At 37.8% G+C, this 15,315-nt stretch overlaps 2 protein-coding genes across 10 annotated transcripts in view; one reads left to right on the forward strand and one right to left on the reverse strand.

Moving 5' to 3' along the window:
* Positions 1-868: 868 nt before the first annotated feature.
* Positions 869-13,328, reverse strand: samm50l (sorting and assembly machinery component 50 homolog, like). Of its 5 annotated transcripts, none has more exons than XR_013816581.1 (16): positions 12,934-13,328; positions 12,622-12,735; positions 12,035-12,136; positions 10,965-11,052; positions 10,503-10,609; positions 7,429-7,559; positions 7,213-7,300; positions 7,005-7,133; positions 6,855-6,926; positions 6,653-6,739; positions 6,441-6,511; positions 4,450-4,517; positions 4,204-4,350; positions 3,711-3,852; positions 1,759-1,977; positions 873-1,290 (listed from the first exon to the last, which is right to left on the reverse strand). XR_013816581.1 is itself a non-coding variant. In XM_079817927.1 (15 exons), the coding sequence occupies exons 1-15, from the start codon at positions 12,952-12,954 to the stop codon at positions 1,932-1,934; spliced, it is 1,413 nt and encodes a 470-aa protein (XP_079674053.1). In that variant the 5' UTR covers positions 12,955-13,328; the 3' UTR covers positions 869-1,931. The 5 variants fall into 5 exon arrangements, 2 of the variants coding, with proteins under 2 accessions (XP_079674053.1, XP_079674054.1); XR_013816582.1 differs by having other exon boundaries at positions 873-1,417; positions 1,672-1,977; XR_013816583.1 differs by having other exon boundaries at positions 873-1,453; positions 1,672-1,977.
* Positions 13,329-14,743: 1,415 nt separating this feature from the next.
* scube1 (signal peptide, CUB domain, EGF-like 1) overlaps positions 14,744-15,315 on the forward strand; it is a 120,257-nt gene continuing 119,685 nt past the window's right edge. For 2 of the 5 annotated variants that reach the window (XM_079818011.1, XM_079818012.1), the window contains exon 1: positions 14,827-14,945. In XM_079818011.1, coding sequence (XP_079674137.1) covers positions 14,858-14,945 — 88 coding nt within the window. In that variant the 5' untranslated portion in view covers positions 14,827-14,857. Of the gene's footprint in view, positions 14,946-15,315 lie in introns of all 5 variants that reach the window. The other 3 variants (XM_079818014.1, XM_079818013.1, XR_013816590.1) reach the window with 3 other exon arrangements.

Genomic DNA, 15,315 nt, shown 5'->3' on the forward strand with positions numbered 1-15,315 from the left:
CACCCTGACTGGTCTGCGGCTATGCGCAACAAACTGTGATGCACTGTGTATTGTGACACCTTTCTATCAGAACCAGCATTAACTTCTTGAGCAATTTGAGCTACAGCAGCTCGTCTGTTTGATCGGACCGCATGGGCCAGCCTTCGCTCCCCACGTGCATCACTGAGACTTGGCCGCCCATGACCTTGTCATTGGTTCCTTCCTTGGACCACTTTTGAGAGATACTGACCACAAGCGCTGCGGTTTTGGAGATGCTCTGACCCAGTTGTCTAGCCATCACAATTTGGCCCTTGTCAAACTCGCTCAAATCCTTACCCTTGCCCATTTTTTCCTGCTTCTAACACATCAACTTCGAGGAGAAAATGTTCACTTGCTGCCTAATATATCCCACCCATTAACAGGTCGCTTCTTTTGTATAATAAACTGCTGCAGTAAAAGGTTAGGTGCCATGCAAAATGTAACGAGTAGTTGCATATTGGAGTAAAAAGTACATATTCAAAAATATAGTCAAGAAGAGAGTAAAAGTTGCTAATATCTTTGATACTCAGTCAAACTACAAAGTCGCCAAAAACATACTTAAGGACAGTAACTAATTACATTTACTCAAATACTTTACACCACTGCCTCAAGGTCAGATATTTGGACACATTTCTGTTTATTTTTCCCTGACAGATTTCAAGCTGTGACCTGCCAGTCACCTTTGATGGACAGAAAAAAAAACTGTTCAGATGTGTGTGTGTTTTGGCACTCCAGGGACTAAAACCACATTGTAACAAGATAGATGTCTGTTGTGTTTGACAACTTTCAGCCATTTAATGTAATAAAATATTTAGTGCTTTTTTAAAATGATCACAAAATCAGGGCAAATACATTAGGGAACAAAAAGGTTTATTTTTTTTGTGCACATTATAACATACATTTAAAGTTCAAACGATAATAAAAAGTGTCCTAATAATAAAGCACTGCTGGTGGATTTCAGGAAGGGGACTTCGACTCACTACTCATTCGGTGAGGTCAGTTTGAACCAATTCAATGATCTAGTTTGGCATGACTGAACTGACTAACAAAGCACACATAAGGGTGGACGGTGGTGTGGATTTGAACTGAATCACAGGTTTAACAGCTCGATCATGAATAATCTCTAAAGCTCGCCTCATTGGAAACAACTGTAAAAGCCTAACTCTTTTAGCACCTGAAGTCTCCTTGCAGACTGGATAAGGTTTCATACATCTTTGTTCACTAAACACTGGACTCAAACAGTGAGAGAGGTACAGTGGGGAGAAGAATACACTGCCGATTTTGCAGGTTTTCCTACTTACAAAGCATGTAGAGGTCTGTCATTTTTATCATAGATACTCATAAGGAACTGTGCGAGACGGAATCTAAAACAAAAATCCACAAAATCACATTGTATGATCTTTAAATAATTAATTTGCATTTTATTGCATGACACCTGTCCACACACTCAATCAAACGGACTCCAACCTCTCCACAATGGCCAAGACCAGAGAGCTGTGTAAGGACATCAGGGGTCAAATTGTAGACCTGCACAAGGCTGGGATGGGTTACAGCTCTGCTTTTCTGATGTATCAAAAACTTATGTCATGCAATAAAATGCAAATTAATTACTTAAAAATCATACAATGTGATTTTCTGCATTTTGAAGTGTACCTCTGATAAAAATGACAGACTTCTACATGCTTTGAAAGTGGGCAAACCTGCAAAATCGGCAGTGTATCAAATACTTGTTCTCCCCACTGTATACAGGAAAACCACTTTTTTTTGTCTTAAAGGTACAAAAACAAAGTGCATCCTTAGAGTGTGCATGCAGGGATCCCTCAATTAGTGTTTAACGTCCAAAAACACTACAAAAGTCGTATGCGCTTATCCCACAAATCCCTGCTGCAACAGTAGGACAGCGGTTGAGGAGATCACAGGAAACGGATGCCTGCTCCAAACTGCACACCGTCACATATCCTGTCAGGGAACGAAAAATCATTTAGTATTCAAATCAATGCTTATAATGCTTTGCAAAGAGGCTGTTATTAAAGGTGAACTATGTAGGATTTTTGCAGTAAAATATCCAGAAACCACTGGGCCAGTGTTATATATTTTGTTCAGTTGAGTACTTAGAATATCCCAAATGTTTCCAACAATTTGTAAATCATGAGAAATTGCTACTTTAACCGAGGAACCGGGACGTGTGAGCTATGCGTGTGAGGGAGTCGCCTGTCGATTGCCTCATATCTGCGTCACCCCCGGTTTCCGATTTTATTCAGTGAAACACTTTACTCTCACTGCAGTGTGAACAAGTGTCATAGCAGCCGCCGACCGAACGTCATAACTTCCTTTTCAACACACTCAGATATATCTAATATGATAAACAGAGTTGCGTTACCTCACTCATGACTGGAAAAGAGGAAGTGGCGCCGGCAACCGTGTCATAATAAAAGTCCCGCCGGCGACTATGCCATAATAACAGTCCCGCTCTTCAATCGCTCCTGCGGCCTTGCTCAGCTCCACAACACTCGGTCCTGCTCTGCTTCAGACTACAGTAATGTTAATAATCGCATCCATGAACATGATTTCTGCCCGAGTCCTATCCTGACTGATTTCCACCGGCTGTGAGGTGAAGACCACATGTCCCAAGATTCTGCGCTCAAACGTGGCGTCATCAAACTACTCCTTTGTTTTGAACAGGCGACCTCTAGTGGACGGAAAAGTTACATAGTGTAGCTTTAAATGTTGGGGAAATGAAAACTATATTGATTCTGAGACGAGCACTTTTTTGTGTGCTTCAACATCCTGATAAACTATTTTGCTAAAATTGTGTGGCAAAAGTAAACGCATTTCTTGTCAATTTCATGTTGAATTTGGAATCACATGAGAGTGAGAAAACAATTAGGTGCGTTTACATGGAGCACTGTAATTAAAAGTCCAATCCGAATGAAAATGCTCCATATAAACACCTCAGTCGTAATAAAAATGCCCAAACCAAATGAAATTGTAATCGGTTTGAGAGGGGTGGAATAAACCTTTTCATGAACCGATCAAACGAAAACTTCCACCATGTAAACGACCTGATCCGATTACTTTGAATGTACGTCTTTCTGTGATGTAATATACAGCGCGCGCGCCTCCACAACTGTAGAGCGCGCGCCACGCTCACACCAGGCTAATGTTGACTGAGAGGAAAGTTCATTTTTCTGAGGTATTAAACTTTTTGATTTCATAACTTTTTAGTTCATAAGTTATGAACATAATGTTGGAATAATGACACAGACATAGCCTGGCTACACCATCTCATCTTGATACCACTGTGAAGATATTTTTGAGTCCGAGCACGAGTAGAACATCACAGGTTGCCAGCTTTTAATTTCGACATGGCGTTCAGGAGGAATTGTAAAAGGCGGCTGCTGTTTGTTTGCGGTCTGCGCGAGCAGGGTGCGCGGAGATATGGAAATACATATGTTGACAGGCAGATAGGACATCCTATCATTGCATTTGGGCCCAATGCAATAATTAGACAAAACATTTTTGGCCCTGAGACTTTCACAGAAGATATATGTAATTTTTTTTTATATCTAGACCACTTCTATTATTGATTGCTATCAAGAGAGTTTCAACTAGTATAACAAAAGGTGTTTATGAAAAGCATTGTCTACCCTACCTTTATGCATGACTATGATTCAGTGGATGTGTATATGTACCTGTCTCCGCTTTGAACACCCATGGGGAAGCAGTAATTGAGTTCAAGCCTAGCAATGTTTCCCAGGCGTAGAATTATTCCAGCGCCGTAAGACCAACGGATACACTCCGCTAACTTCTGCAGATGTGCGCGTGGTCCCTCTCCTACACAAACACAATGCAGAATGTCAGGGTAACACTACTGTGAAGGGATAAACAGCTTGATTCACACCACATGAAGTTTTCATAATACACTGCCCACTGTAGTCTCTAACTTGAAAGTGTCATACTGAAGTTTCAATGCAACATTAGCGCCACCATGTGGACAAAATTATTCAATCTCAGTGTTATTTGAATTACTATTAATAGGTATAGATTTTATTGATATTTTGATGTACTTTTTTATTTTTCATGTTAGTTAACAATAATAGCCTTGCAACAGACAACTGCACTTAAAACTAATAACATTTTTCTGAGACTAAAAAAATGACAAACTTCCAGCAAATGACTACTGACCGTAGTTGAGGTTGCAAAGGTTTCCAGCATTAAGGAAGAAGTGTGTTCTGAAGAGGTCAGCGAGACCGCCCTTGTTTGAGCGGAAGGGGAGGGGTGTGTACAGGTGAAGCCCACCGGCCCAATACGCTTCCCCACCCAGATAATCACCTGATCATGTAAGATATCAAATCAGAAAAAAAAAATTATACGGTACACCAAAAAAATTATATTTATACACAAAAATGTGTATGCTGTGATCACCTGTACCTTCACTCTGAGGTCCTATACTGTACATGCCGAAACCTCTCACACTGGTTGGGCCGCCCAGGTAGAACCTGCCAGAAAACACACATGTACAATGTAATTTATAAAATACTATAAACATAAGCTCTCTAGCTTTAAAGCTGCTGAAAGCACCAATCAGCCAATGAGAGATGGCTCTCTGCCTTTGACATGTTCAGGCTGGTTGACATGTCTTAAACTTTTTTTACATTTTAAAATGTCTTTAGTGTGTAATGTTGCTGGGAGCATGAAAAAGGTCTACAAAATTACAAAGCACAAAGTCACTCCAAAGTGAGTTATTCTGTATATCAGTGTCACTCTTTATGAACTCCCTGTAAAGTCTAGACTGGGTAAACCCAGCCTGATCTGCCGGCAATTTGATTTCGCCCTACAACTCAGTCTGTAAACCTGTACATTCATTTCTTCTGCTACTGTTACACTTTTGCCAGAACCAATCACAGACTGGCTTATCCACCTGGCGCGCAATTGACGGGTTTAACACAATGACAGATCACACGTTGACAGGGCTCACAAGTTTTGAATTGAGTTTTGGCGACGGCAGCAGGGGTTTGGGTGGGGACGAGGTTCTGATTTGAAAAATTTGTATAAATAAATAATATTTTTTTTATTTAATTCAACATTTCTGTGTATGTTTGTGTTTGTGTATGTGTGTGTGTGTGCGTGTGTATAGTATTAATTCTTGCATTTCTCTATTTCAAAGATGTCAGGGAAGAGGCAAATTGATAATCCATAATAATTTGGAATATATATATTTTTTCAGAATTTACTGTGTTGTAAATATAATTTATTCTGAAGCAATAGTCTCACCAGTGTTCAATCAGCTTTGACATATTTAAATCTGCATATCTTGGATATTTTTACCTTTTATGAAGGGCATTTTCCCATAATCTTATTAAATATAGGCTATGCTTCAGCTTTCATTTTATATTCTTAAATTTGATCTATAAATTTCATTAGAAGAAGACACTTTAGTTGCTGTTGCCAATCAAATATAAAGACAGTGTAAATCATTTACACTGAAAAATGTTATGAGATAGTTTTAAATATTTTTGAGTATACAAACAAACAAGAAATGTAGGAAAGAAAACATTAAACTAAACCACCAGTAGGTGGCAGAATGTAAGCGTTGTTGTTGCGGGAATATCTAAATCTTACCCGGATACAGCAATGCTATTTTCTGATTGGCTGTTCGGTAGCTGTATTTTTTATTTGATTGGCTGGTGCGTGGCAGGGCCTTCTGGACTCTATGTGGAACTCACTTGATTCCTCTTAATCGCGGCGCAACTTGGTGGGCATTATACTGGAAATTTCTCTGCGTGAGAAATACAAGGTGTGGCGTGTGAGTGTGTGAACGGGTTGAAATGCGTGTGTCTCACGCCCAATGCGTGAGACTTGAGAGCCCTGCGTTGATCACGCCTCTTGTGGTCTGATTGGTTGAAGGACTATCCAATTGCGTACAGAGTCTTTTGAATTATGCTTGTTGATCACGCCTCTTGTGCAGTAGAAAATACAGAGCAGAATCCCCAGAATCTATCAATCTTAAATTGAGCTTGGTCTGGTGATAGCCAGACAATGTAAAGTCTCCATTGTAGTCTTAATTTTTCTTCTGGGAACGTACACGTCACTTATTTACAATTTATTTACAATAGTCCTTATTTACAATAGTCCTTCATTTTCCACTGGTCTTAGTACACGACGTAACTACAGAAGAGTCAAGTATTAAATAGGAAAAATATTGAAACTATTTGGTCATTTTTGAGCGAGATGCTAACGGTCTAATCAGATTCAATGATCTATGCTAAGCTATGCTAAAAGTGCTACCGCCAGACCCAGAGATCGGCTGAATAGATTCGAAAACGCTAAAACTCAACCAAAAAAAGTGCAGTGTTCCTTTAAAACCTTTCAAAGAACAATGGAGCAACCACCTAAAAGCAAGCAAACAAACAAACGCACACCTGTCAGCAATAGAGGTAGGCTGACGCCCAAGAGGAAAGAGCATCCCACCCCATAAAGATGCAGATAACACCTATAAGAGAAAACCATTAGACCTACTTAATAATACTAATGTCCAAATACCACAAATGTCCTTTAAAGAGAGACTTTTCTAAGGCGGTTAAAGCAGAAATATCTATAACTATAACAATATACGTGATTTAAGATTACGCACCGATCCCCAGATAAATGGTTTGTTAAGCTGCAGCTCAACGTCCTCTTTGAGAAAGCTGGCATCTCCGCCCGTGTATCCTGCCAGCTCCTAAACCAACAGAGCGAACAACTATTGTCCAGACAGTTTTAACCAGTGATGGACATCGTGAGACAATTCAAAACAGCTACTGATAAGTTCTGCGCTGATGTTCAAGTTCACACACCTGGTTGATCCGCAGTAAGGCACCTCTTCTGGGCAAAATGGCAGAGTTCCTGGTGTCCACTACCATGGTGTGCTTGTAAGAGACAAGAAATCCATGAAATCAGTCTAAAACCACGGCGGCAAAACTTTAACGCAAAAGAGCGCAGCTTACAGAAAGGGCGGATTTAAGAGTGTGGCCGCTCTCCTCTCTCACAGCAAAGGAGGCGCTGCGGGCCAGACATCCCAGCTCACGCCACACGCCCTCCCACTTCAGAGTGTGATCCGTCATCCACAGAGGGAACTGCAAGACATCGCATTATATGTTTCATCATTAAGTACAACCAATGCTTTTAAATCACTAGTTACATTTATTATCTTACACTGAGCTCTGTAGACACTCCCCTGTCCGTCTCTTTTAGAGAGCTCCACGGGAACTGGCCGGTGACTTTGTACAGGTTTAGAGTGAAGCTACACAAAGCAAAGAAGACAAAGTTTTTTGATATCTATTTAACATTACGGTTATGCTTAAAGCTAAAAAGTGTGCAAGTGCACAAAACATTACACACAAAGTTTTATGTTTGTTGCAGGAAACATACTTGCGCTCATAATATCCCGACTGTGGTTTAAAGAAGGACAGGCCGTAGGACGTCTCCTTAGTTCCATAGGAAAACTGAAAAGTGAGCTTCTCTCCTCGGCCAATGATATTTGGAAGTTTAATACCCAAGACCTTTAGAGGCACAAACACACAAATGCAGTAACACAAATGACACACCATGAAACTACACAGAAAATCCAAGGAAGTGTGATAATCAGTGCTGTCAAATCAAATTAGCAGAAGTGGACAAAGTACACAACTCCATTACTTCAGTAAAAGTAAAAATACTATATGTTAAATATTACTCCATTACAAGTGAAAGTTGTAAATATAGATTTTTACTCAAGTAAAAGTACAGAAGTACTTGCTTTTAAAAGTACTTAAGTATCAAAAGTAAAAGTAAACGCATTATTTTATTATTGTTGCATTGTTGTATAAATGCACGTTGTGACATCATGGTGGTTTTAGCCAGTCATGCTCCATCTGACATGCTAGCATATCTTGAACTCATTTAAATACTTGCTTAAAAGTTACAAAGCTCTTATCAAAGTCAAAATCATACTAGAAAAGAAAGGTTTCTACATTGTGTTTATATGACAGGATTATGTAAAAACATATTTCTGAAAGGACTTCAGTTAACATTATTAGCCCAACTATGTTTTTGCATGCTAACTAACATCATTGTCGAATGTTACCTATGCGTTAGCGCTGTATCCACAAGGCTATGGCAACTTGGCGGGTAAATCTATAAAAATCATTTGACCAATCATACTTCATACCAGTGTTAATTTTGACAGCAAATTTGGATTTAGTTTTAGTCAGTCTTTTGACTATAACATTTTAGGCATCTGAATTGTTTTAGTTTTAGTCTAGTTTAAATTGACCATAATAAGATTTTAGTTTTCAATAGACTAAAATTCAGTACTTGTGGTCTGGTGTCTTTCTGAGGCAGCTTTCTGTGTGCACTTTCGTGTCGTCACACTTTTTCAGACATATCCACTTCTGCTTTTCTGAATTTTAACTTTTAAGTATGACTATGGTTGCGCGCACTATGTCTGGGAACTGCCGCCTTCTATTTTGCCATCAATTGATTGGTGTTCAAAAAATACTTGGAAATCATTTAACCTCATGTGATCCTACAAGAGTGATTACTGATAGGCTGTCTGGAAAAAATAAATAAAACAAAAATCAAGTTTTAAAGAAGAAAACAAATCATCCACTGACTTTCAAAGTGGCTACGACTTTCTACTTCGAGGGCCTTGATAGAAATGTAATGGAGTAAAAAGTAAGATATTTGTCTTTCAAATGTAATGAAGTAAAAGTCATAAGTTTCCAGAAAAAATACTACTCAAGGAAAGTACAAATACTCAAAGTGTACTTAAGTACAGTACTCAAGTAAATATACTTAGTTACTGTCCACCTCTGCGAATTAGTCACATCTAACATAATATTTCTGTGAACGCTGAATTTTCAGCATCATTACTACAGTCTTCAGTGTCACATGATCCTTCAGAAATCATTCTAATATGCTGATTTATTATCAATGATGGAAACAGATGTGCTGCTCAATATTTTTTTATAACTTACGATACTTTTTTTCTTTTTCTTTGATGAAGAAGAAGTAAAACACAGCATTTACTTTTGTAACAATATACTCTACTGTTCAAAAGTTTGGGGTCAGTCATTTTTCTTCTTTTTTTTAAAGAAATTAATATTTGTGTTAAATTGATTTAAAAAAAAGTGATGGTAAAGATTTATATTTTCAGATAAGATTAATATTTCGAATAAACGCTGTTCTTTTTAACTTTTTATTTATCAATGAATCAAAAAAAAAAGTTAGCCTGGCTCCGCCCTCCTACGTTCTTCCGCCCAATTTTCATTTTCCTTCAGTACTCCGTCTGGGATTGCGGTATATTCTCTGGTTTTCTCCGGTCAAATTTTAACCGGTCCAATCAGCGAACAGAGGAAGTGGCTGAGAACGATGACGTTGATGTCGTGCACTATTTTGAGATGACATACGTCACGACCAAACGTTAGTGATTGGTTATGGCAGCTCCAGAGTGGCTCTGGGCAGATCCAATAGTTTTAAACTTCAAAAGAGTTCCCGCCTTCAAGGAAGTTAACGCTTGTCAATGGAGAGTGGCTGGACTCTCTGTACAAATGAAATGTACCAGAGTCTGGTAGGACCAGGCTAAAAAAAAGGATCCTAGGTTCCAAAAAATATTAAGCAGCACAACATTAATAATATTTCCAACACTGATAATCATCATATTAGAATGACTTCTGAAGGATTATGTGACACTGAAGACTGTAGTATTGATGCTGAGAATTCAGCTTTGATCACAGGAATAAATAATATTTTAAAGTGTATAAAAATAGAAAACCATAATTTTAAATTGCAATAATAGTCACAATATTACAGTTTTTTTCTGTACTTTTGATCAAATAAATGCAGGCTTGATGAGCATAAGAGACTTCTTCCAAAAACATTATATACACACACACACACTTACAAACTTATGTTAGATGCGATTAATTTGACAGCACTAGTGATGATATAACAATACTCCACACTGACTGTAAATGTTATTATTATTATAAATATTATTCATAATAAATATTATATTCATAGTATGAAAATCTTATTTGAGTAAAAGTGCCATTTTAGTATTATGTATATACCATAACAATATTTAAATTTTGAATTAGCTTTTATTTTTATATTTTCAGTTATCATTTTAGTATTAGTTTGTCATTTGTATTTGTTTTCTTTTACATTTTAATATTTATTTATACAAAATTACATAATTTTAGTTTTAGTCATGTTAGTACTTCAACTCAGTTGCCAAGGCACCATTTCTACATTTAATTTTACGCTTGATTTCATTTACTGAAAACACGTCAATAACAACACTGGTCTTAACAAGATGATTGACAGAACATTTCACACATCGATATCACATATGTTATGATTGGCTGGTGCTCATGCAGTATTTTTGATGTCAGTGTGGACAGATGGTTTGTTGTCACACATGGTTAGGATGCAAAGTAATTTGTGTATATATTGGTTCTTACCATACTGCCTTCATTGTTTCCAACCATGGTATTATAACTGCCTGTAAGTCGTTTAAGCTCAGTCACCTCAAATGTAACATCAAGTCCATTTGGCAGAGCGTCTGCTCCTAAAGAGGAGATCAGAAAGACAGCATCTGATCAACAACACTGTCGCTGAATGTAATGCATAGAAGGTTCATCTATGAAAATAAAAATCATAGAGGAAAATTATCATTGCAATTCTCATATATATAGTGATAATAAAAGGTTGACTTTTGACCCACTGGTTTTTCTGTCCTTATGAGTATGTAAATGAGCTGATGCGAGTTAATATTCTCCAGCACAGCAGTTTGCTTGAATGTCGAAAGTCTGGGCTAAACAGCTCAGTCCAGAAAAACTGGACACTTTCTACTGACCGTAAACATAAGGTCCATTTCATTTTGAACTCCAAATTGAAGCATGGAGATGTTTTGGATGCAGTACCTTCTGAGATGTCAATCACTACCTCCACGTCTTTGAATACGCCAAGACGGAGCAACCTCTGTCTGGCCTCATGGGATTTTCTCATCACCTGCAGAAAGACTGGGTTTGTTATCTTGTCTCATAATTGGTGATCGACCAATAGGGTTTTTTAATGGCCGATATCTATGGCCCATATAATGCTGATACGTTGCATATACTAAAATCCACCTTGAACAATTTTGGTGTATCGCTACTCATACTGTAACCAGTGTTGGGGAAAGTTACTTGAGTAATGCATTACAATATTGCGTTACTCCCTTAATTGAGTTACTTAGTTACTTTTTAAGAAAAGTAATGCGTTACGTGACTTTTGCGTTACTTTTTCTCACCTGGGCTGGGCTTGTTTTTTTGTTTTTTATAACAATAAAGTAATATTTTTGTGCAACGGTAAAGACCTCTTCATACCAAAATTGAAATAATAAGCCCCAGGCGGAGGTAAAAATGCAAATTGACGCATGAACAGTAGAGGGCGCAGCTCTGCTGTGCTGCCATTCTGGATAATGGTAGAATAGGATGCAGGAGAAAAAAAGTTTTACCAATAAAAACCAAAAATCTAGTTATTTTCATCATCAAAGGTCAGCAGCAAGACATTGGTAAATAAAATATAAAGGTAGATTATGCTTAAAAATAGTTGTTTTATTTAACATTTAATTATTGGAGGTTTGCATAGTGCTCTGATTTTGCATTTGACTGATTTTATTCATTTTGAAGAGTACAGAATCTTTATTGTGCAAGTGAGATGAATAAATGCTCACATTTAGTCTAGAACTACAATAACCATCATGTTTACACACAACGCATCTGCACTTATTTTTCTCAACATGGGGGCAGGAGAGCTGTCAGTCAAATTAATGTGAAAGAGTTACTCAGATATTTTGTTGTAAATTTGAAAAGTAATGCGTTACTTTACTAGTTACTTGGAAAAAGTAATATTATACCGTTACTCAAGTTACTTGTAATGCGTTACCCCCAACACTGACTGTAACAACCAGTCCTAACAAACACTTTGACCTTCTTGACAGCTCACTTACTTCAACCAGGTTCCTGGCAGTGAAGACATCAGAGATTTCATAGCCCAAGTAATCCTCTTTAGTTCTGCCCAACCCTTCAATGTTGACATGCTGTACAACAACCTAGAAGAGAACAGGGATGTCATCGTGTGAGACTGCAAATTTTGGTAATACCGGGTTTTTGGACATGCACAATAGTATTCTTGGATGTACCATGGTTAGGGTGACTAAATGTCCTGTTTTCAAGTCCTGTCCTGGCCCTAAAATAACAATTTTCTATCCATACAGAGGGGGCATACTTTAAATGTATAGAAATGAATAAGGAATCTTTGAGTAAAACGTTGAGTATCATTTGAGTATCTCATTGCGGGGCCGAGTGTCCTGGTTTTCGCTAATCAAAATATGGTCACCCTAATGTAAATACTATGACATTACCATCTAATAGCAGTTTTATGGTAATTTTTTGAAAGGGTGGTAAAGTCAGACATGAAAAGTGCATATTCATGTTCGCCATGTACCATGACACACATCCAAAAAAACATGGTTGTATAATTGCAAAAGTATAAAAACAATTTAAAATAAGCAAGTATCAGTTTAACACAACTTACATCTTTATTTTCTAAAACCTCTTTCTTAGTTTCTTGCACCGCCTCCGTCATTTCCATATCATCTGGGTTGACGCCCAGATCTCGCCCATTATACATGGGGTAAGAATCCATACTCTACAAAACAAACATTGCAAACATTTTGCACATATGCATATAGATAATTTCCAATGCCAGGTACATAAAGGCGCACGGCTTTCTTTAACAACACAATAGCACGCAGAACAATCAATAAGCCAGCACAATAATTCTGAGCACAAGAGGTCACAGGTAAAACATCTATATTTCACCCTGCATTTTTAGGAAAACACTTACCCGCGCGTGCACTGTCCCCATTGCTAGAGCAATACTGTCCTAAAGGCGTTATAGCCGCTCAGCCGATCGTGGGAATGTACAATATCGCAGTTATTATGAAGCAGCGAACCCAACCCCCTTCAAGGAGGACGCCATGACACGCAACGGCTTGGCGAACCTGAACTGCGATTGGCTAGAATTGTGTGACGCCACACACATGCGGGTCCGCGTTTATACGCGCCGCTGGACGTGTCGCGCGTTGCGTTCCTTGGCGTCGCACGCGTTCGCTCAATTTGTGCAGCTCGTTTCAGACACAGGATTTACTTGTGAAAAGGGCAAATGTGAAAGTCAGACCCTCAGAGAGACAATTACGCCACAGCTAGGAGGACTCCGTTTGTTTGTTTGTCTGTCTGTCTGTCTGTCTGTCTGTTTGTTTGTTTGTTTGTCTGTCTTTCTGTCTGTCTGTGTACTATCGTAAACATGTGTTTCAAGTCTTGCTGATAATGCGTCAAATATTTCGTTTTGGTGCCATCTATGACTATGGGGTCACGTAAAACTATTATTTCTCACTTTATTTTATTTATTTATTTACCTATATCCTTCTATTTTAATGTAGCCTACCTTTGTATACAGGGTTTTTATGGTCATATAAAACCTGGAAATATCAGGGATTTTTTTTTTCAGGTCTGGAAAAAAGAATAATAATTAATATAATCTCAAAAAATTATAAATGAATAGCCTATGGTTTTTTTTTCTAGAATATTTTGTCAAATAGAAAAAAAAACCTTGTGAATGCAAAATGCAATCTTTATAACGTAAAAATATAATTTCTCACTTTATTTAATTAATTCATAAATTTTTCTCATGTTCTATTAAGTTCTATTTTTTTAAGTAGCCTAACTTGGTATACAGGGTTTTTATGGAAAAATGTGACTATTATAATTATTTAAAATTATAAATATTAAAAAATAATTCATATAATCGAAATATAATATTTAAAGTTATAAAGTCATACTTTTTTAATGGTTTTTCTAGAATATTTTGTCATCTAGAAATTGCTCTTTGTGAATGCAAAAAGCATTCTTTATAAAATTAGATTTTTATTTTTACACAACTAGAAAAGATATGAAAATTAATTTGTCACTGTATAATAATGGCACAACCACAGTACTTTTTACAATGTGTGTATTGCCATTCCGTCGGCAGGGGGCAGTATAACCCCTCCTGTGATTGGTATTTTATTGATTACATGACTTTTAATAAATAGCTACTCTACCACAACCAAACTCGGGGGAATTTTTTTTGTTGAACTAAAAAGCACAGCTTTTTCATTCTGAGATGATTAGATTAATCCAAACTGAGAAACACTTGGGCTATTTTTAAATGTCAATTTAACAATTAGGCCTGCTGGGAAATGCTATAGATAAGCTATATCACTAACATGGGTTATTTGTAATGCAGACTGTTTATTTATCTTTTTTTCCCCTTTGAAAAATGAAATGCTTTTTCATATTATCTATCTATCTATCTATCTATCTATCTATCTATCTATCTATCTATCTATCTATCTATCTATCTATCTATCTATCTATCTATCTATCTATCTATCTATCTATCTATCTATCTATCTATCTATCTATCTATCTATCTAGATTTAGTCGCGCGCACATCTCTCTCTCTCTCTCTCTCTCTCTCTCTCTCTCTCTCTCTCTCTCTCTCTCTCTCTCTCTCTCTCTCTCTCTCTCTCTCTCTCTCTCTCTCTCTCTCTCTCTCTCTCTCTCTCTGTCTGCCCCCCTTTCTTCCACCTCCCATCTCCTCCTCAAATGTGCTCAAACCAATCAGCAGGCGGCTCGAGCTCTCGTGCTCTTTCTGCCAGCAGCAGCAGAAAGGCTCTTATCAAAGAAACGCACAACTGGAGAAGTCCATTCACTCACAGCCTCTAACCATGGGTCATGCCTGCTTCTCCTGGGACGTCTGTTTGCTTTTCCTCCTCATAAATACTTTGGATGTCATGGGAAATGTTGGAGTCGCAGGTAAGTGTGCTATAGTATTTTCTCCCCTATATCTTTCGCATCATTTTTTGGCGAAACTTTTAACAGCTGATATTGGCCATAAGTCAGCGGGTGCATGTTTTTGTATGCAAATGATTTCCAAATGTATTATTATTTATTATTGCATTCATCTAGAATAATAATTGTGTCATACTGTTTAACATATTGACAGAGCTTTTGCTTGGGGTCTCCTCGGACTCCCATGGGGAACCTGAGCCGCCCTGATGGGGTCGGTCCGGGGGGCTTATCGACCCCTCGCTCCTCCACGACCATCAATGCGCATTGTGTCTCTCCATAATGAATGCCTAGAAAAAGTCAATAATGACACAAACAATAAAAAAAAAACAGTCTG

Source organism: Gobio gobio (genome assembly GCF_949357685.1).
Source record: "Gobio gobio genome assembly, chromosome: 5".
Lineage (NCBI taxonomy): Eukaryota > Metazoa > Chordata > Actinopteri > Cypriniformes > Gobionidae > Gobio > Gobio gobio.

Excerpts from the sequence above, each read along its gene's own strand:
- samm50l (XM_079817927.1), bottom strand. The coding sequence starts at position 12,954 with ATGGGGACAGTGCACGCGCGG. Across the intron at positions 6,927-7,004 it reads CTCTTAAATCCGCCCTTTCT|CACACCATGGTAGTGGACAC; the intron begins GTAAGCTGCGCT and ends GTCTCTTACAAG. Across the intron at positions 6,512-6,652 it reads AACCATTTATCTGGGGATCG|GTGTTATCTGCATCTTTATG; the intron begins GTGCGTAATCTT and ends TTTCTCTTATAG.